At 38.0% G+C, this 23,077-nt stretch overlaps 2 protein-coding genes across 4 annotated transcripts in view; one reads left to right on the top strand and one right to left on the bottom strand.

The window, feature by feature from the left end:
- The window catches only part of LOC143901014 (CD151 antigen), a 119,029-nt gene extending 100,468 nt beyond the window's left edge, over positions 1-18,561 (top strand). For all 3 annotated transcript variants that reach the window (XM_077412888.1, XM_077412891.1, XM_077412889.1), the window contains one exon: positions 164-18,561. In XM_077412888.1, the coding sequence (XP_077269014.1) occupies positions 164-310 (147 nt within the window). In that variant the 3' untranslated portion in view covers positions 311-18,561. The remainder of the gene's footprint in view (positions 1-163) is intronic.
- LOC143901012 (uncharacterized) lies at positions 18,356-22,254 on the bottom strand. Its single transcript, XM_077412886.1, has 6 exons — positions 21,829-22,254; positions 21,055-21,394; positions 20,426-20,760; positions 20,213-20,331; positions 19,945-20,122; positions 18,356-18,970 (listed from the first exon to the last, which is right to left on the bottom strand). The coding sequence occupies exons 1-6, from the start codon at positions 22,030-22,032 to the stop codon at positions 18,791-18,793; spliced, it is 1,356 nt and encodes a 451-aa protein (XP_077269012.1). The 5' UTR covers positions 22,033-22,254; the 3' UTR covers positions 18,356-18,790.
- Between the last annotated feature and the right edge of the window lie 823 nt (positions 22,255-23,077).

The raw sequence follows: 23,077 nt of genomic DNA, 5'->3' as shown, positions 1-23,077 counted from the left end.
AAAATTCTGGCGTATATTTCTATCTCTCTCGCAGAATTTTGCCGAAACTCCACGTGTAGCGACTCTTATTAGAGGGATTCTACCTTCAACTTAATTTAGATAAATAAGCTTCTGTTCTAATATAAAGTAACATAATTTTTATATCGATATTATGTCATTTCAGGGCTGCATTTACAAGTTCCTGGAGACGACGAAGGACCACCTGATAATCTTGGGCGCCGTCGGACTGGGCCTGTCGGTCCTCGAACTCTTCGGCATCGTTCTCGGGTCCTGCCTTTATATAAAGCTCAGGCACGACTTTGACGACTGAGAATTACTTCAATGCCCCGAGGGCAACAACAACGGCCAGTCGTGGTGCAGATACATGCAGAACAACCAGGAGACCATTTGATCGTCGGAGTAGGGGCGGAGGAAGAACGCGCGATTACAGTTGCGGGATCGTACGGATGAAAGGGTACCATCCTCGGCTGCGGACTCTCGTTTACCACTCTCTCCCCCCAACGCATTCAGAAAGGTATCAACAAGTGAAAATGGAGGTAACGATAAAGAAACGGCGCCGCCTTCGTCGATCGTTGCCTCGCTTCCCGCGAACTTTGCGCAAATTACGTGATCACGGAGGACAATCAAAGAGGGAAGCGAAAGTTCCAAAAAAGGTAAAATCACAAATTGTAAAAATCAATCCGACGACGTTTCGGATCGCGGTCTGAAGGCGAAAAGGTGCTTCTGATCGTTGAATAGTTGTGCAACGGAGCTGGGTTTAAAACTCGTGCTCATTGTCGACGATATTAAATAGATTTTTTCAAAGACGGTGTCATTACGGGATATAAGAAAACGGAAAAAAACTGAAACGTATCACGAAGATTGCTTCTAAAATCGATCGGCTTTGTTCGTGCCTTCGTAATGATTTATTTCTCCATGATACTGTCTTTGTTGTGTCGTTTCGGAATTTTTACGAACTCGCGGCAATGCCACGACAGATTTTAAATCCAGCTTTAGTGCCTTTTTGAAACAACATTCCCACGCAAGAAATAACAAAGATGCAAACAGTTTTGATAAACAAGCGTGCGTGGGCGCATTTTTTGGCGGTACGCAGGACCAGTGTAATTATTTCGAGTATATATCTAAGGTCTTTCGCGATCAATGCAGCCGATTGACTGCCATGCGCGACTCACGACTAGCCGAAACTGTAGTCCTCGCTGTCAGTGGTGTTTGAATATTTTCTGTGGTATTTTTCTCCCGAACGAAAAACAAGCCTAGATCCTTTTTTATATAGCACATCGTCAGCCCACGTTGACGTTAATTACACAAGCTCTAATCTTCTCCGCCGAAATGTATAATATTTTACGAACTCGGCGAAAATTTGCACGCGCGAAAGCGCCGACCCCACTCGATACTGCCATTGCAAATTTGCACAATTTTCAATCGCGATCTAAGTACCGATTACATCGTTATAAGAGCCATGACAAAAAAGAAAATCTTTCGCGTTTCTAGGGAAAAGCTACGTGACTGTCTGACTTATCCCGCGTAATAATAAGATCTGATCGAGTCGAGTAATGTCAATTTTCCTGCGATCGGATTGCGCGCACACATTATCGAGTTTAGTTTATATATCTCTTTTTTTTTCTCGGCTCGCGCAACTGCGTCGATGGATAAATAAATCGAAAAACCCACCTGCCGCATGGTGGAAGGAAAACAAGGTGTGCTCTTGCGCATCTTTCTGAACAACCAATAAGTTCGTTGGGCCACTAACTGAATTACTTTGTGTGTTTACCATTATTAATTCTTCTTAATCACTTATGGGCGAAACAAACGTATACTTTTCTAAACAATTAGTTAATCATGTTCGCTTAATATAAAATAATTTAATAAACAGGGCTGGCTTAAAATATTATATTACAAATTCCAAACATATACAAACGTTTCGGCCCTAAATATGGCCTTCATCAGTGTGCAAAAACAATTATAACCTTGGTCGTTTAACAAAAATTAAATATTTAACAGAAATACTGCAGTCTTACATCGATATGGATTAAATTATACGTATCTAGCCGCATACAACAGACTCGCTTACGTTCCTTTATTCATGTGAATCAGTTCCATTTCTCGCAGCCGTCGGTAAAACGCCGCTAATTCCCTTCGTTCGCATTTAGGAGCAAAAAAATTCGATCTTTCTCTAATGTCCATAAGTCGGGGTCAAGGCATCCATTGTTCAATAAAGTGTTAATAACATCTTCCAAATTCTTTTTACGGAACTGTAGATGGGACAAAAGGATGATTTTATCAGTTAGACCATATATTACACCTCTTTTATGACATAGTAGGTGGTTAGAATTGAAATTTAAGTATCTACCAGAAAAAGTGGGTTTATGGAAGTGATCGAAAATGATTCTGTTATCCTCTATGATAGTAATGATATCCAAAAAATTAAGCCTGTACTCATCGGGCTGCTAAAAATTTGTTTGTAAAATGTTGTTGAAAGAAAAATACGTAGAATTGAGAATTAGTCGGATTGCAATTATAAATTCATTAAACGGAATGTCTGTGTGCTCCGAAATCTCGCTCCATCTTTTTGTAATACTTTCCACTACTAAGTCTGTCGGAACATTAGTGAAAAGTGAAACGACATCTAATGATATTAACCTATAATTAGAGTCAAAGGGCATTTAATTTGTTTACTAAATGGTAGCTATTTTTTATATGCCTAGGAGATTCCGGAACACCTTTAGACAGAATATTCTGTAAAAACCATGCAAGCGTGTATGTACAACGGGCTATTTATGGATGACACTATTATTCTGAGAAGATTGCCAGGCTTGTGTATTTTCGACAGTCCGTAAGCTCTCGGCAAGATACCATCACTACAATTAAGTCTTGTATAAATGGAATGATCTGTGTATCCCTTTTTCTTCGATCTTGTTAGCAGAGAACGCAATTCATTCGAAAGTATTTTGGATCTTTATCAATTACCTCGTACTGTTGTAAATATCGTTCAATCCATTTGTCTTGTTTCTCTGGCGATAATTTTCTTAAATTGTGTCCAAACAATTTTAGAAATGCATCTATATAATCTTCAGATGGTGGTGGTGGAAGAACAATGTTAGGAGATGGTTGACTTAATATATCTGCTAAACGTTCTAAATATCTGTTAAGGGGGAATATGCAGTCAGAGGCGCAAAAAAAAGAGCGATTTTCTCGAAATTTTTTTACGTAAACGTATTAACTTTTTTATTGAGAAACTTTTACATGATATATTAATATATGTTTGACAAACTTTTTGTATTTTTTTAAGTAGAAAATAATAGTTATTATAATTTTGGCGAATATTTTAATACAACTCCTAAAAAAAAGTAGCATCCTGGTTGACATCATATATCTCGAGACAGGATTATCTGAAATCAAAAAACCAAAAAGATTTTGTTAGTAGATGATTTTATCTTCCGTGTGAACGAAGGATTTCGAAAAAAAGTGAATTTTGAATTTTTTAGAGAACTTTGAAGTTTGAGTTACGATTTTTATTAAAAAAATTGACTATTTCATTTTTGTAAAACAAGTTCTAATCGTTGAAAAAAAAATCTTTTGTCTACACGGAAGCTTAATATGTATAAAAGAAGTGTGTAAAATTTCAAAAAGATCGGTGCAGTAGATTTTGAGATATCGTGTCCACCGACTTTGAAAATGTAGTTTTGAGAAAAACGCGTTTAAAGTTTTCAGTATGAATAAAACCATAACAACAATTTTTTTTTTTAACTTACACGGAGTCATCGATTCCAGGCCCATAAAATAAGTCCTCGATTTCTAAAACATCCAAATTTTCGGATTGTTGCTGTCTGCGTAGGATTCTTGTCTCCCGCGTAGCAAGTTGCGCTCTGTACTCGGCGGCGGTAATTCGTCCAATTTGCGACAGTACTCGTGGGCGTTGTGTCCTATTTTCACGCCCATTGAATACAGAATTGAATACTATGTCTTCTTTTTCTGCGCCTGTCTTTACGACTTACACTTTTTTCTCGAGTTTTCCTATCTGCACTTTGTGATCTTCCATATTAGAAAACAACACGAAAAACTTTTCCAAAAGAAACACACCAAGCGTACTCTTCAAAGTCTGATGCAACACTAACGGTTACCGGCTTTCAATTGTTTATACTTGTGAAACTTGTTTATACTTGCGCGTCGCCGGCGTCGAACGTGACTTAGCGGGTCGGACGGTCGGGGCTTCTAAACGCTCTCACTCTTACAATTTTGCTCAGATCAACTTGAAATTTTGAGACAACATTCCTGAGATACTATACTTTAATATAAAAAAATATAAAAGAATTCGATTTTTTTTTTCGAATTTCTGACTGCATATTCCCCCTTGTGAATTCGAGAGAGATGTGAGCCTCTTTTTTCTAATATGATTGTTTTTTAATGTGCTCACATCTTCGTTATCTTTATTGTTATTCTCACAAGCATTATTATTGCAATCTTCATCAATATTATAGATATGGTTCTTTTTTGTAAACAAGAATCTCGAAGAAATTCCATCCTCTTTTAGAATGCCTCCACTTATACATATACATTATTTTTGGAATTCACTCGGCAATTTTTCAGAATTTACTTATAAATGTCACCTATAAGTGTCGTGGAGATTTTTGAACTTATTTTTGCATCCAATTGCATTGAATTTGCCGTTATAATAGCTTTAGAAACTTCTTCCCACAAAGATTTTAATTTTATTGTTTCTTTGGTTAAGAGGTAGTCGAAAATTCCATAACGGTTCTCTGCATTGTACTTTTAGCATTAATAATTTTTCTTCTTCTGAAGACACTTTCTTTTGTATGGTTTTGACCTGTGTTTCTAGGCTGGATGTTTTCAATATTATTGCTATGGAAGGGTACTGCTGCTGTTATCTCTGCACCTTGTACCAAGCTTCTTCTTGACAATGGTTTTTCCATCATCTAGTACAGGCTAAAAGTATAAATTTTTATCTGTAATGAAATTAGAGTATCCTTCTAAACACTTATGTATAGGTATTTCGTCCTGATTACATATATATGACTTCACACATAACCCACACGTTTGAACATACTCGTTCATTTGATCCATTTTAATATTTTGTCTTGCTTGGCGATGTCGCTTGTTCTTTTCTGTTATTATATACTTTTCTGTTATTATACACCGTTGATCTGAAACACGGTGTTTCCATCTTAGTATTATTCATCTTAAAATGTGTTATTGCGAAAAATATTACCACATGCCTCAGAGTGGTCGAATTGGTACGACGTCCTACGGAATGAGGGAAGTTCCAGGTTCGAATCCTGGCTGAGGTAATATTTTTCGTAATGAATTGAATAATTTAATTTAATAAAAATGAGATGCTTATACATAAGTATAAGCGATTGCACAAAAAAGGATAACAGTTTTACGTTAGGAATAACTTTCAGCTTTGCTTTGGTCTATCACGTCTTCCTTCTTTCTGTTGGTTGCCATCTTATTACTTGTTTGGGCAGTTTCTCATCTCCTATACGGCTTACGTGTCCGAACCAGATCAGCTGTTTTCTTTCTATGTCTTCTGATATTGAACCTTGTATGCCCATTCGTTGTTTGATCACTTCGTTTCTAATTTTGTCTCTCCTAGTATTCTCAGCGATCGTCTAATAGCATCCATTTCGATTGCTTCCATTCTTCTCTGATATTTCTGTGTTATTCTTCAGGTTTCTGCTTCATATAACAGGTTACTCTTAGTCAGCGTTTCATATATATGTTAAACTTTCTTTTCTTTCTTTTTACTCCACAGTATCCCATTTAGACAAGATATGCTCTCTTTGCCTATTTAATTCTACATTGGATTTTCTGTTCGTCCGTTTCTAAATTGTTAAATATCACTCCCAAGTACTTATACTCATTGCATGGGGTGATTTTTTGTTGATTTTCCATTTCTAGTTGGGATGCTTCTGAACCTATACATAGATATTTCGTTTTTTGAAAAATATTATTTATTTGAAAAATTTGAATGAGCACCTTGTTTTCCTTCCACCATGACTTGACGTGAACACGATGACCGGATCGATCTGTATCCGGCAGCGAAGACAAGGCGAAAATCGACTTGATAGAACTGCAAACAGTGCCTTGATGATATTGTTAAGCTCAGAGATATTTTAGAATATACACGTTAAAAAAAGAGAAGAGACGTCGTAAGGCGGTGTAAATTATTAAAGAGGAACCAGCAAATAGAACGAAAAGGAGAGACTCTCGCATGTAATAAATTTCACACACGAGCAGCATGTATATATCCGTTGCTTCGCAAATGAGTACAACCCTTTGCATGCCCCTCATAGCAAAATATATCACCAAGATATCTGGAACTTGTCGAGATATCATGAGAATATCTCAGAGACATCTGCAAGATTATAAAAAGCCATGATAATTTTATCTCAGATATGATATCTGATTCTGCATATATATCGGATATCTATGCCTCATTTAAAAGCAGATATATGTTATACAGGGTGCGGAAAAACTTTGGTATGTAACCAAGCGGTCCGAATCTTCTCAAATTGTTTTATTGACTACGAATAAACTTGAGTTGATCTTCATAAAATATAAGAGTTAACTGTGAATCGGCCATATATTCGTATGCAAATGTTGCAGAGATATCTTTTTCAAAGATATAATGTGATATCGAGTAATGTGTGATGCCCTACAGATATTCTGTAAATATCTGGAAATAAGATATCTCAGATTTAACTTAAAATTGTAGGCATAAAGATATCTGGCTATATCTCAGATATATTTTGCTGTGTGGGACATTATTTATGATAAACGCTTTCATCCGCGTCGAAAAACGAGAGCGCGCCGTTCGAATTGGCAATTGTAAGTTACAGAAATTTTTCCGCCGATTTCTACGAATCGATTGTCCTCTCCCCGCACACCTCCCTATTGTGTCCCGTGCGAGTTTTGATACGCAAGTTATATTTCGTGATTCCAACACGGCCGATCGTTGACAATTACTGCCTTGCAATTGCGGATTCTACCGATGTTCTCGTGCTCAAGAAAGTCTAAACATATTTTACTACTGTACCTTTCCCAGACAGCGCAAAGATGTCTAAAAGATGACCAAAAGATTACAAATTTTCGGCTTAGATGTCTTTTCGTTAGAGCTTAAAGTCGACTAAAAGATGACTAAAAGATTACTTATGTCCCACTAAATGTCGTCTTATAGCTGAAACTTATAAGATGACTAAAAGACATCTGATATTAGACATCTTTTAGCCATCCTTTAAAATTGTAGACATGTGTGTTTTCGTTTTTTATATTAAATATAAATTTAGTTTATAAATGAAAAGTTTATGTTAATAAACCTTGAAGTTATGGCCAGTCTACAATGAGTCGTTAGTCAGATATTGAAAGAGAGTCGGAAAAAGTCATAAACGTGTCATAAGGCGATCGGAAATTTGTAATCGGCAATCATAAGCGATTGGCCAAATGCCATCTCTTACGATCACCGATTACAGGCTTCCGATTGCCTTACGATACGCTTATAACTATTTCTTCCGACATCTGACTAACGACTAACGACTCATTGTAGACTGGCCATTATAATTTCAAAAAATATTTTATTGCAACGAAAGAACATTTTATTTCAATGAGTATTCCACCGAAAGTTAGAATCGGGTCATAGTCGAATCAGGGTGCAAACCCATGCACCGCGAACGGCGTACGCTGCGTACGCAGAAAGAGCCTTGACCAATCACAAGTGTTTCGTGATTTTCAGCGACTTTCCGCGGTTTTTAGCGGATAGTTTTAATTTTCTTCGCGTAACTACGCAATTCCATATGTGTGTATACACACACACACATCAAAAATGATAACATAAAAGTGATCAAACTGATCAAGAAATTGATAGGTGACTATTTTCATAACTTCATCATACGGTAACCTATTAACAGTATCGATGGTATCGGTTAGGTATGGGTTAGGTTAGGTTAGGTTAGCGGTACCACATTTTCCCTTGAGGGTGAAAACCCATGCAGCGGAACGGCGTGCGCAGAAAATCGCGGAACGAGAGCCTTGACCAATCATAAGCTTTCCGCTGTTTTTGTTACGCGGATTTACGATCCCCATGTACCCATGAAGCATATCGAGACAGCGCGGATCGCGCGCAACCAATCATGAGTCTCCATTTGAAATGTGTTCAAACTTTATTTTAATATTTTAAGCATTTAGTTAAATATTTCTAACAGGGAACTCATTAAATGCAACATTTATGAACATGATAATAATAATTACTTCTCAATAGAATGGTTAAAAAGTAATAATTGAGACATACTAGGGTAAGCCGACCAGTGAATGAACAAATGCCGGAGACAAGGCAGGAGACAGAGTAAATGAAACAAAATCATTTATATTTTAAATATGAAAAAAATCATGGGTCGAAGATAAATGATTTTGATAAAAATTAAGAGAAAAATTCACACAAGATTATAATGTTATGAAAACCGTTCCGAATTTGAAATATAAATATTCATCTCATGTAGAATGCGTATGGAAAAAAGCAGAAGCATACATATCAGAATAAATCCAGCTCTTTATGCTGTCTGCTTCTAAAATAATTCAAGTATTTATGTTCACACGTTATCTAATCCTAATTTTTTTTCAACTTCCATAATTTTACTTAAAAATTCAGTTTGTAATTCGGCACGCTCTCTGTGTGGAAGTCTTCGAAGGCCTTCAGCTAATCTCATAGCAAAATAATATACATCATCCTTTTCTGCAGGTTTGTTGAAAACTGCAGTACGAACAGCCTCTTCCGAATGATTTTTGTTTTCTTTGTCTCCAATTTTTTTTCCTACAAAGATATGAAAAATACTATTATATAGTAAATAATTTTAAATTTGAGGATGTTGAAAAGAAACGGGAAGCAAAAGTTTTGATTCAAAGCAAAAAAAACCGACTAAGTTTTTAAAAATAAAAGGTATATAAAATAGTAAAAATAACCAAGCACGCAAGTATAATTACGATCACAAATATGACCAAGAAAATGATTTGGATATATCGATCAAGATCCTTGACAATTTGTAAAAACGCATCTTTAATAAACATAAAGATGGCTGAAATACCTGCTGCAATAATCAATTTATATACGTCCCATTCGTCCATATTTAAGACTCGTCTTATTATCGCCCTATTAATCGATCGCAAGGACCTCGATCACCAGGGAGATCCCGGATATGATTTGCCTCTGATGATTTTGTTATCACAATGAATTTAATATGAATTCATAATTACACATACGTTTTGAGGAATTTACATTCGAGTTGTTGCTGCACGTGGAAGCAGATGTTTCTAACGCGTGGGTGCTGACATTAAATGGCGCTGAAACAGGCTCTATGGGGCTAGGAGGTGGTTCGCCTTCATTTGTAAGTAAACTAGTACTTGATGTTTTAATTAACAAAATTAATAAAATTAATCAAATAATATTGTACAATATGCGTTATAAGTTGTACATATACGACGCAATACATGTAGAAAATTGTTTTAATGCGTACAACATGTCTACAAAAGTTTAAAGTCATGGTCACTTCACAGACGCACAAAATGTTTTGATTTTGTTTAGTCGCTTAATAAAAAGTAATTAGCACCGTGATAGGTGAATGGGACAAGATGGAAATGTTTTGTGGGTCTTTGGAGTGGGCATGATACTAAAGTGGCAAGAAATAGTAGAATGATTGGTACTTACGGCCTTGGTCCCATGGTGTCACTCAGAAAGCTCATTGCTTCACTAAATCTAAATGTGCGTTTACGTTTCTTCCTGTCTTTTATATAACAATCTTTCAAATACTTCCATCGTTTTTTGGCATCCTCAACGTTCATGGTTCCTTTATGGTATTGCAGAAATTAGAAAAGATTATATTATTCAATATAGTGTCAATTAATTAACATTTCTAATTTGGTAACAAGTAACACACGATGAATGAAAAATTTCAACTAAAATGTTACGAATAACATTTTAGTTTTTACTGTGTACAATACGCATAAAGCCATAATAAATACTTAATGATTACACAATTTCGTACCTCCCATAACATTGCATACTTCATTCCAAAGAGCATATCTTTTTGTCTTTGATCGTTTGTTAAATGGTAGCCTATGGTCATATAATGCAGGCTTCTGGGCCACGCAAGCTATTAATATTTCATCAGCGGTCGTTTCCGTATCTTGCGTCTGTTCACCCTCCGAAATGTAATTCTGATCTTGCATTTCATTGGTTTTATTGCCTGCAAAATATACATCCCTGATAGAAAACGATTCTGATCGATTAAAATATATTGATTTCTGAACTAAATCTTAATAATTCTATTAATTTTTGTGAATATTTCTAATTCAATTAATTTTTAATCGATAACAATCAATATATATTTTCAACATTTTTATCATAGTTGAAAACTATTGAATATGATTGATATCAATTAAAAACAAATACAAATCAATTTATTCGTTAATAGGTATTGAGATTTACTTTAAAAATAAATATATTTAAATCAAAATGGGTTCCCATGATAAACCAGAAACTGATGAGCACTCATTTGGAAATTTTCAATAGTCTTTTCTTCTTCTTCTTCTTCTTTTTCCTCTTTAAATAGGCTTAGAGCCTGTCTTTCCGACTAATTTGCCTCTTGTGATCCGGATGTCCAACTGTCCATCCATCGTTTTGGGGGTTTTCCTAGGGGTCTTCTAGATTCCGGCTTCATCTCTCGCGATTCTCGCCATCCTCTCCTCCCCCATCCTGGATACGTGGTCATTCCATCCTCGTCTCCTCTGCCTCACCCACCGGACGACATCTTGGACACCGCAGGTTTCCCTGATCGTCGCACTGGGTACTCTGTCCCTGAGAGTGTGCCCCGCGATGACTCGGAGAGTCCGCATCTCGATCGTTTGGACCAAGCTTTTGGTTTTCTTGGTGTCTGCTCTGGTCTCCGCTGCATACGTCATAATTGGTCGAACATAGGTTTTATAGATCTTGATCTTGGCTTCCATCTTCATATGTTTGTTTCACCAGATGATTTCTTTTAGGCATCCAGATATGCTTGCCGTTTTGTCGACCTAGCCCTGGACCTCCTTCCTGTCCTGGCCAGAGGATATTTTGACTCCCAGGTATTCGAACGACATGACCTATTCAATGGGTTCATCGTTTACGGCCAGCTTGCATCTGATGGGTTCCTTTGCGATCACGAGAAATTTGGTCTTTGGTACTGAGATCATCATGTTATATCGTGTCGCCGTCAGATAGAATTGGCGAAGCAGTCTCTGAAGCTCGTCCTCGTTTTCGGCGATCAGCACTGCGTCGTCGGCATAGCACAATATGGTTATTTCTTCTTTATCTGTTCTGAATCCGCGATCTGACTTTCTCACGTCAGTTATTGTCCTGACCATTACAAGGTTAAGAAGCTGCGGGCTGAGAGAATCGCCCTGCCTTATTCCTGTTGCGATTGGGACTTCTTCTGTCAGGCTACCGCTAACGCGGATCTGTGTCGTGCTGTTGGAGTTCAGAGCTTTGATGATCTGTACTATTTCCTCAGGTATGTCCTCCTCTCTCACGATATTTGTAACGTCATCAAGCCTGACTCGGTCAAAGGCTTTGGTCAGATCGACAAAGGCAGGTTTCTCAAATTTAATGGCTTTCTCGGCTATCTGGCGCACTATGAATATGGCATCCGTTGTGGATCTGTTCTTCCTGAATCTTTGCTCCTCTTCGCTCAATGGGATCCTCTCTGAGATTTTATTCGCTAGAATCCTTGTGAAGAGCTTTATTACCGCGCTAAGGAGAGTCACTCCTCGGTAGTTTTCCGGCTTCTTCTTGTCTCTTTTTTTTTTAAGATTGGTATGGTTATGCTCTTTCTCTATTCAGATGGAACAATCCTATCGGTGAGGACTTTTTGAAACAACTTGGCCAGTTCCGAGTGAAGGTCTTTTCCTCCATATTTCACCATCTCGTTGTGCAGTTTATCGAGTCCAAGCGCCTTCCTGTTTTTCAGCGTCTTGGCGAGGGATTCCACAAGCTCGACTCCGATCTGCGTGTTCGTCGCGACCCGGTTCGAGATTCTACGTAATGTGTTTCTAAACGCTTTTTTACTCCACTCTTTAATTGTCCCGCGAGAGCGCCATGCCGTCGCTTATCTCGCCTCGCGCCCTCCGCGAGATTATCTATCGACGAGGCGTCTCCCCCAGGTCCCAGCCTCGGCCAGCTCCGCGTTTAAATGACAGCTCGAATTCGCTTCGGCGGGGGAGTTAGCGCTACGGCACTATAGATTCTGGACATTGATCCAATCCCGGGTTTAGCGACGCCGCTGGTATGTGGTCGTCGCTATCCTCCCAGAACAGCTGTCTGAAGTAGACCATCCAATCCTCTTTGGAAATTTTCTGTGACTGGACAAACACATTCACTTCCTGTTTCCTGCGTCTTAGCATTCCCCACATCTTCCTCTGAGCTCCATATAGGTCGTGCTCCATATCAGCAGTGAAGGTCGCCTAGTATTCTTCTTCGATTCTCCGCATTTCCGCTTTTACGAGATTTCTTACATTCTTGTATCTCCGTCACTTTTCATAGGTCCTGTTATTAAGGTATTTAAGGTATGCCTTTCTCTTCTCTTTTGCCAGTTACTTTGCCTCCGTCGTGAACCACAGCTTGTGTTGTATGTCAGCATTCTTGTTCACTTTCCTTCTTTCTAGTGCCTCTTCTGCTACTGTAGTCATATTGAGCTTAATCTTTTTCCATCCAGTTTCCACATCGTCCACGTCTGTAATACTGTTCTCCTTTATCTTTTGCTTCAGTCGCCCCTCGTACAGAGCCTTTATAGTTTCATCCTTTATCGATACTATGTTAAGTTTTTCTACTATCACAGGTAGTGATTTCCTCCTGAGCTGTGCGGTAAGTCAAATTTTCAATAGTATTACATATAAATATAATGTAAAAGCATTGACAACGCGCACATGATTTTAATAAATCATGCAAACTTCGATAGTTTATGCTGAAATAATTATACGTATAATTAATTGTAATTGTAAACTGACCTATTGTTATAATATTGTTTTCATCAATGATTAGAACGTTGTTGTGTTCATCAAAATTATTGAAGCAGGAATGCTTCGATGGTTCCGCATTGCTCGGCAGGATCCAGCCGCAATACCCGCATTTTCCGTTCTGAAATTAATATTATAAAGAAAAGGGAGAGACCTTCAATAAGACAAAATACAATAAAAAATGGATTATATAAATATTAATATATTGTTGCACCCCGTCCTCGACGTCGCGGCGTCGCTACGACTCGCGCCTTCGTGCGCGGCAACACACACTCTCTCACACAAGCACACACGGTCCGCGCACGTAAAAGAAAGGAGACCGATTTTAAGGAAACACCAACTTTATTCAAGCGCTTACGTAACAGGGTGAAACGCGTCCTCCAAGAGAGGAGTCCAGCAAAAATCTGACGGGAGACTTGTTTTTGCTTCCTCATAGAGGAAGCTTTGTTTTCATAAACTTCATATATGGACCTTTGATCGCATATAAAACTAAATCTAATTAACCAAATGTTAATGAATTATATATGAAATAGGGGTAGAAGAAATCAAAGAAAAAAGATTGTTTTTTTAGTTTTTAATGTCAATATGTTCAGAGTGTTCCAAAACGTCGAAATATTGCATTAAAAAAAATGTCGGTATGTGTGTATGTGTATGTGTATGTGGCAAATTTATAGAAATTTCTATAACTCCCGAACTGATCAACCAAATCTTAACGAATTATATATGAAATAGGGGTAGAAAAGACTGAAGAATATAATAGAATTAATAAAAATTGTTAATAATAAAGGGGCTACCGATTTCTGTTAAAAAAAAACAGCCAAACTTACTAAAATTTCTATAACTCAAGAACTGATTAACCAAATTTTAAAGAATTATATATGAGAAATAGGGATAAAAAGAAACTGAAGAATATATAATAGAATTAATAAAAATTGTTAATAATAAAGGGGTTACCGATTTCTATCTAAAAGAATCTACAAGATTGCCCTAATTTCCACAAATTTTGAGATATCGAGCTTAATTTTGTTTTCTCATAGAGGAAGCTTTGTTTTCGTAAAAAAAAATTTTTTTTGTTTTTCTGAACGTGTTCAAAATGTTCTAAAACGTCGAAAAATTGTAATTTAAAAAAATGTCTGTATGTATGTATGTGTGTGTGTGTATGTGTGTATGTACCAAATTTACCGAAATTTCTATAACTCCAGAACTAATCAACAAAATCTTAACGTATTATATATGAAATAGGGGTAGAAAAAACTGAAGAATATAATAGAATTAATAAAAATGGCTAATAATTAATAATATCAAGGGGTTCTTTTTTTAAATTTAAATTTTAAATTTTTTTAAAAATGTCCATGGTTGCTCTAACTTCCGCAAATTTGGAGATATCGATCTATTTATAATTTTATTATATTTTTCAGTCTTTTCTACCCCTATTTCATATATAATTTTTTAAGCTTTGGTTGATTAGACCCAGCTTTATACGCGATTAAAGATCCCTAATTTTTAGAAAAATGTCTGTAATATCTCTAACTTCCGCAAATTTTAAGATATTGGTCTATTTTTAATTTTATTATATTCTTCAGTCTTTTTTCTATTCTATTATATTTCTATTTCTATTTCATATATAATTCTTTAAGGGAGTCGTCTGGTCAAGAAGCTGTTTTTTGGGGGGAATTTTTTGTAAGGAATTATAAGAATACATTTTTTTGAAATTTTTACATCATATTTATTGATATTTGAAGAGTATTTAGAAATTTTTCCAAGTTGATATATGGCCAAGAATCCGCTGTAGAGCGCCCCGACGACAGCTGTGTAAAAAAACGGTACCCACGATTCCGGATCTCCAGTTCATCCTAAAAAAAAAAAAAAACAGGCAGCAATCCTAGGCAGTGTAACTACATCAGGAGCAAGTGCCAATGCCCTCCTCCTACCTTCTTCTTCTCCTGATCTAATAGAATACTTATCAACCAGCATTCTTAAGCAAGCAGTGAAGTCAGCTGCACTTTTCTTCACAATCTTTGGCACAATTGAACCCCTGTTTAAGAACACTGTAATTAAGAAATATATATCATTCAAAAATCTTTCTTTATTTGTGAAACTCCACATAGTAGTTTCACCATGCTCATTTTCAATCTCGATGTTATAGGTATGCAGAACAGCTCTATTACCTGCAAAGTGAGATCTTATCAACTTCTTCAATATAAGAGATGGGTCAAATCCTTGATATCTACAGGCACTAACCATCATGGCCATTTTAGACTTGTCATCCTCTGAGATTTGGAAAGTGCAAGCACCAACAATCATATCCCAATGTCTCATTTCTAGGCCACAAAGCATACTCTGGCTCTCTATTGCCTTCTGCCTCAGTAATTCGTGGTCCGTTGCGTACGGATCACTAGGCAGATTTTTGGCGTATTCCTCGGCCAAATGCAACACCGAAAGCCCTCCCAATTGTTCTTCTCCTTTGAGGATTAAACAGCCAAACTTTCTGCCCTTCTTGGAAAAGAAATGATCTCGCTCTCTCTCATCATACCAGGTTTTAGTCTTCGAAGATCTTAACGACCTTCTCTCTCTCGCCTCAAAATGAATTTTTCCTAATCTTTTCCTCAAATCTTGGACGTAATTCCCGGAAGATTCCTGCTCCTGAACGCCCGGAGAATTACCTTGTAACAAATTTTTGTTTTCTATTGGTAAAAAGAGAGTAATAATTTTGTGAGAGGTGCCCCTCTCCGAAACGCAGCTCGAGCTTTTCAGTGAGCTCCGCGTATGTGAGAGATTCGATTCCATAGGCGCATGATTTGAGAAGTGACCGCGCCTTCCCGCGCAAACACGATGCCAACACGACCGCCTTTTCCGCCTCGGCCCACAAATTCGCGCGTACAATTAAAAGAAATTGCGCTAAGAATTCGCGAAGCGCGCCGTCCCGTCAAACGTGTCCGGCTTCAACTTCAAACCGCGCGACGTCTCACTCGAACCTCCACACGCGGTGCGCCCCGCACACGAACCCTCGCCCGCGCCTATCCCACGCGTCGCCTCATTTGAAATTTCGCCGCGAGAAACATTATTGGAGGGACTTAGCTGATAGCTGATATACGGCGAGTTGTGCTCCTGGAGACGTGCCACCGCAGCGTCGCGTTCCTTCAAGCGAGCCTCCAACTCGCTGCGGAAAAGCTGTTGCTCCTGCTGCTCCAGCCGCCGCTCCTGGCGCAGCTTTTGAAGCTCCAAGTAGACAGCTTCGAAAGCGCCCGTCTCTGCCACCGTCGCCCCCGCATCCTGCGGATGGGTCGCGCCCGCCTCCGTTGCTGTCGATGCCGCGGCCTGCGAACGGGTCCTCGGCGGGGTGTGCGTGGTCGCCATCCTGTCCGAGATATTTTTATCCCGGACGAGCCCCCAAAATGTTGCACCTCCGACGACGTTCCTCGGCGTCGCTACGACTCGCGCCTTCGTGCGCGGCAACACACTCTCTCACACAAGCACACATATACGGTCCGCGCGCGTAAAAGAAAGGAGACCGATTTTAAGGAAACACCAACTTTATTCAAGCGCTTGCGTAACAGGGTGAAACGCGTCCTCCAAGAGAGGAGTCCAGCAAAAATCTGACGGAAGACTTGTTTTTTTTTTAAATAACAAGCCCCCCCCCTCCCAGCAACCGTTGCTCCAATAACTTTAACGTGAATTTCCGTTGACTTCACGGCTGGTCGATCGACACCTAAAGGCCGTTCGACCCGACAACTGACTCGCGTGGTCGAGGAGTGAACCGGGCGGCCGCAGCACGCAACAATATAAATACATAAATTATGTAAACATTAAACATTAAATATTAAAAAAGTAACATAACCTAATTATATAAAATCCTTTTATAAAAAGTAATTTAATTTTCAAAAAGGATTAAAATTAAAAAACTGGAATTAATTCTCTTAACTGATTATAACTACATATTATAATAATGATAATATTTCTTACTATTTGAGATATTTTCTTGTTCATGTTGGTTCTCGTTCGATTCAATTCTCTTCATTCATGACATATGTATGTATACACACGGATGACGAAATTGCGCAGTTCCGCGAAGAAGAGGAACTGTCCGCTAAAAAACCGCGGAAAATCGCTGAAAATCACGGAACGCTTGTGATTGGTCAAGGCTGTGGTTCCGCGATTTTCTGCGTACGCCGATCCGCTGCATGAGTTTGCACCCTCAGAGTCGGGTTAAAGTCAGGTTGGTTTGTCTGTTTCCACCGGATTAGAGTTACACCAGGGTTGCAGCAAAGTTGAACGTAACCGACTGTACAAATCATCAGCTGTACACAACAGTATATTTATTATTATTAATTATTATATTTATTATTATTAAGATTATGCGACTAAAAACGATAATGTTAATTTTACAATTAAGCTACCAAGTAATAAGTATGCGGAAATTAATATTCAGAAATTATTTTTTATTCCAAGATCGGCGACGAAAATCAGCACAAAGGTTATCTCGCTGGCAACACTATAGTAACCCGAACTCGACTCTTGTCGTTTCCACCGAACCTCATTTGTAATTTACCTTAAAATTTTGTTGGGTAGGGTTCACAGATTCGAGTTTGGTGTTACCACCGTAAGAGCGCTCACCCCAATTCGACTCTGTCTGACCCGACTTCTGACTCGATTCTTAACCCTCAATGGAAACATACTTAATATACTTTATGTAACACGTGCATGGAAAGTGCCCCATTGCGCACGCTGCGCGTGCGTGATAGGCCATGCACTTTCCACGCACTTGCAACATAAAATAGGGTGTGCAAGTCGTGCGTATAAAGATGAAAATTCCCGGGTGCGGAGTTGACGCACGAGCCGAAGGCGAGTTTTTATCTTACAGCACTTGTTGCACAAATAACTATTCAATTTTATACATATAGATTGCACGTACAATAACACATCACGTGAATCAACCAATGTTATAACATATATTTTACGCAATAAGCTCCTAGTCTTAATAAACACCACATGATATAGCTTCGTTGCTAGACCTTTGATAGATCCAGAAGAACGTATAATATAATATATACTAATCAGGAACAATATATAATTACTAAACGCTCACTGAGCTGCTTTCTCTGCTGAACGCTACCATAATTTTTCAATACTCCAAAATTGTAGCTTCAAATGGATTCTACTTTTAGGTTAGGTGGCTGTTCCGTATGCGCATTAGAAAAAGCGTAAAGTAAGATCTTTTATACGACTTTTCGTTTAGATAAACAGTCGACTTTTTGTGTAGTCGGAAAGACGTCTTTTAGACATCTTTTCGTCTAGCCGAAAAGATAACTATAAAAAGACATCTTTTCGTCATCTTTTAGTTTTATGTGCTGTCTGGGTTGCGTCATGTTATTTTAATCTTAATATTATTGTCCTCTCTCTTTGCTATTATGTATACATATATATTATCGATTAGCGTCTAGGCGAACATTATACATATTGTACATATCAAACGCTATTCTGTTACAAATAAATGTTTAAATCGTACTCTCCCCGCCCCTCTTTGGAGAATTGGTCTCTGAAAATACCGATGTATTCTTCTCTGTACCCGGAACGGGATCGAGTCGACGAGTGTCGGTAAGTATTCGGCAAAGTGAATCATTATTCTCTAAAGTATTCCTGTTTTCAGCACTTTGTGACATTTAGTCTGCGCGATCGCGCGGAAGAACTTCATGCGCGTTTGTCTCATTCGCCAGTGAAAGTCGTTTCTCGAATGTCATCTCGGTGATTCCGCGTTGTTCGCATATTGCACCATCGATTCAAGATGCGTCAACAGCATGTTGTCCCGAGTTCCAAAAGTGACGAACAACCAAGCGAAAACCGCGAGAAGGTCTTTCGATATCGTTACCTTCTGCCAGCCGTTCAGCTCCTCCAGAAACGTTTCCTGCGCTGTATTCTGGAAAAAATCATATCGTATATACAAGCGCGATCGAGTAAAGAATCTGTTTTACGTGTTTCTTCGCTGGCTGTTAAGGAGGTTCGCCTATTAGTCGAAAGTCAACTTAGAGTCTTAATTTTTTATGAGATTTACATAAACACTTTAAACAAATAATCCCAAAAGTTGAGCAATATTGACCGTATAGTTTTTTTGTAATATTATTCAGAAGTTGACCACTTTGAGCCTATCGCCTCATGAGAAACGGTCGCTCTGAAGTAAATGATCACTGATTTAGTACACTCTTAGCCAATTTAGGACTTGAAAAACTAGCATTTGACAGATGAAACATCAAGGATTGCATAAAAACTAGGATTTTACCGTTTGGATTTAGAGCTTTATTGTCACAAAGCTTACTTTGTGAGCTTATACTTTTACCACGTGGATCAAATTATAGTATAGACAGACGTTGCCATTGGCAACGCAACACCTGATGCGAACCCAACCTCACAAACACTAATCATCCACGACACGTAATCATCAATGTATTAATCATTTTAAGTCTTTAGTATATCGATCAAGCCTACTTAGAACTTGATCCGTTCACTCGTTATCGAGATCTCAACATTTCGAGTATTCGCAACCCGTCGCGTCGCGTAAAAGAGTCCCGGTCGGTCTCGCTCCGCGTATACTTGACACGAGACACTACCGTGTCTCTTGATTCTCTAACAATTGTTTATATAGGTTTTTATAAATTATTTGTGATTTATCTTTTATAAACGATTTCCGAGTCGTTGACGCTCTCATACTTCGGCATATATTTCTTAATATTTTATACTCTAATAATTTACGAAGAATATAGCACATAACTAGCATCCACAATTCATTATACCAATATTGCATACAATTCGGGATCGCTGTATCGACATTATTCAATCGCATTTTTGACTTCAGAATAGTAGACGAACCTCCTTAAGTCGTCACGATATTCTTACGTTCGACCACGTTTCGTTGATACCATGATAATGCAACAAAGCTAACTGATCGTCCACCTTTGACGATGCTTGATGGAGTCCAAAAGTTACCAGATAAAACAGAACGGCGATCACGGTTTTCGCATGATCCATATAAATCTCACGCAAGTGATCCATATCAAGCCGCGCCAGATCGAATCTAAAACAGTTAATGTCTTCCCTGAAGTTAACGATATTTAAATGCGAATGTAAATTATGTCAAGTCTTCCTTCTTAAATGTTGAACGTACTTATCGAAGATGGATATGACGCAAAGAGTGACTAGGAAGGAGAATATATTCGCATACATTTCGGAGAAAACCGAATAATTTGACATGAATTCCATCGAAGTATTAAAAAAGACATGAATCTGCAACCACAAATCAGATGATATTCATCTTTTAAAATTGGTACCACAAAAATGGTACTACCAATCTGCGGTAATTGAGGAAAAAAACGTTTACCATTATGAAATGCAAAAATGCCATCCCGCCCAAGAGACCTTGATAAACGAGACCTGTGCGCTTCCAAAATTTCTGTGCCGTGATTGCTACCTTTATCAACGTGTACGTTCGTGTCTCTGCGGAATCGCAGCCTTCTCTACCGTTTGTCGCGCGTGTCGTATCATTTTCCAAAGCACGTCTCGATCCGCCAATTTTCACAGCGCTAAAGCCGCTCCTGCCTTGAATATAAATTGTATCCGTAGTCAATTCCGGAAACGGCACAGCTTCCTCATATTTTGTGCGCGCATTTTCTTGAGCCTTCTTCAAGATCTCGGTGATGGGCACCTCGTCATCCGCTTGCGTGGAAAATTTTTAATTTACGTTATAGATTTTCATTTTTGCTCCGCGAACCTTTAAAATTTCCCTAATACAAATGTGACCTTTTAAAAAGGCGTTAGAACATTTATTTCCCGCTTTCAATCGAACGTTCCCAACTGCTTTAAAATTTAAATTCTCGATTAATCAATTGGAAGATTTTAAGTAGATTGTGCAATAGGAAAGAATCTTTGAACGGATTTTCATCAATTTTTTTTTTTTTTTAGTTTGAAGCTATTCTTAATGAGACGTAAAGGATATTATTCTTTCTTTACCTCGGGAAACATTCCTTCTTCTTTTTCGTGATTTATCAGCGAGGCTATCTTCTCTGTCACTGTAGCGTTTCGCGGAAGATCCGGTATCTGCTCGATCGTGATCGTGATCTGCCGTGCGTGGCCGCGTCCCGAAGTTTCGTCTTTCGGTCCGTTTACTGCGCTTCCTTCTTCCCCCGAGAGACCTGGACGCGAATCTTTCTTCGCTCGTGTGAACGTCGGAATTACGCGCTTTTTCACGCGCCGAGTGTAACGAGTCGGCTTTGCGTGACTTATTATTGCTCTTGGCATCCGGTGACTCGGTCTCCGTGTCTTCAATGTTATCTTGTCTCCGAAGAAAACTCTAATTGTAAGATGTTGAATGGTGAACTCAATAATAATACATTTTTCTATTTATCTAAATAATTCCCTGGTGCCTCTTGACCTGGCTAGATAAACTATAAATAGTTGACAAATAAAATGCCAACCATCATGGAATTTGGCAAATTAATTATTAATTAAAGTAATATGACGTTGCGTTGCTGTAGTTCGACAGATGAATAAAATACGTATCGCCAGTGAATTAATCATTCATTTATTTTTAATTGAATATTAATTATATATGTATAAATGTGTATGATTGCAAAATGGTTGCAATTTGTAATTTATGATTACCATGTCTAATTAAGTGAGATTACCGTGCCAATTAAATTAATTAATCATGCTAATTACACTAATGATGCTTTAAACTATGTTTTCAGTTTTCTTTATAATTTTCGTCCCATAAACAATACTGACTGGTTTGATTTCTCGGCTATAGGGTCGGCTCGAATCTTCCGAGCTGCTCCATCGTTTCTGCGACGGCGTGTTACTGTGTTTCACGTAGCTGTCGTTCTCCTGCACAGCGCGAACGGAAGCTCCATCCTCGCTGTCATTCTGCTCGAGCTGTTCACCGATCGCCGTAGATCTTCGTTCACGAGAACTTCGACTTCCGCGTGTCATTTTACGACGCTCGAATAAAGCATCAATCGTTCAGCTGTCCTCTCGTCGACTCGCAACAGTCGCAACCATCTCGCGATTAATTTCAAACGCATGCATACGCAAGTTCTTATTTTCTTTTAAAGCATTTGCACAATGCGAAATTATTGTCCGTTGTAAAAATTTCCGTTGAGCGTGTTTAACAGTACAACTTCGCAGCTGATTATCACAGGGCCGACTGTCGTCCAAATCGTCCAATTCGCCCAAGTCCAAGACCATTACGAGACGCCCATAGTAACGCTTTGTTGTGATTATAAAACTGTATGGCGACCAGTTTGATCTATATTTATGCTCGTTTTGACTCGTCCAAAGCAACAAATCAAGTGAGATATTCAGAAATAGGAATTTCTATTTTAAAATGTGGGCGATTTAATAGCCATTTCTTGATTAGAAAACAATTAAGTTATTTAATTGAGAAATTATTATTCTTAGTATTGTATAAGAATGATTAGTCTCATGATTCTTTGGCATTCAAGATATCAAAATAAAGCAATTAATGCACTGCTTGAAATGTATCTGTTTTCAAATCGATGTCAATTTGTCGAAAATTTTATATAAATATTGTGTTTATAGATAAAAGATGTATACATATGTATTAGGGTGGTCCTTTTTTAAATTTATTCTGCGGCACCCCCCAGAATGTTTCCAATTCGCAAAAAAATAATCCCTGCAAAGCTCAGCTCGATCGGATAACGGAAACCCGTGCCCCCGGATTTTTTAACATTTGAGTTCTCTTGTATTAAATTGTTTATTCCATCGACATTGATTTTTAAAGCGTATTTTCCACAATATTCGGCCTATAAAGCACTTTTCTTTTTTTAACATGTGTGTCTTGCTTTTCTGCAACGTTTGAGACCTTATACGTCTCATTTAAACAATTAGGTAAATTGTTAATAACTAAAAAATAAAAATAAATAGTTATTGCATTTATTGCTTGAATAATTGGAAAAAATTATGTATAGGCTACAAAAGTTATAATAGTATGTTTAGAGTCAAAAGAAGAACAAAA

Source organism: Temnothorax americanus, unplaced genomic scaffold (assembly GCF_048541705.1).
Source record: "Temnothorax americanus isolate GAGA-0224 unplaced genomic scaffold, ASM4854170v1 Scaffold31, whole genome shotgun sequence".
Taxonomy (NCBI): Eukaryota; Metazoa; Arthropoda; class Insecta; order Hymenoptera; family Formicidae; genus Temnothorax; species Temnothorax americanus.
The sequence above is the reverse complement of the archived record's forward strand: the minus strand, read 5'-3'. Positions and strand labels throughout refer to the sequence as shown.

Bases quoted from the DNA above. Each gene is read 5' to 3' on its own strand.
- LOC143901012 (XM_077412886.1), bottom strand. From the start codon at position 22,032: ATGACACGCGGAAGTCGAAGTTCTCGTGAACGAAGATCTACGGCGATC. The intron at 21,395-21,828 runs GTCAGTATTGTT...TCTTACAATTAG, and splicing joins ATAGCCGAGAAATCAAACCA to AGTTTTCTTCGGAGACAAGA. The intron at 20,332-20,425 runs GTAAACGTTTTT...TTGTGGTTGCAG, and splicing joins CATTTTTGCATTTCATAATG to ATTCATGTCTTTTTTAATAC.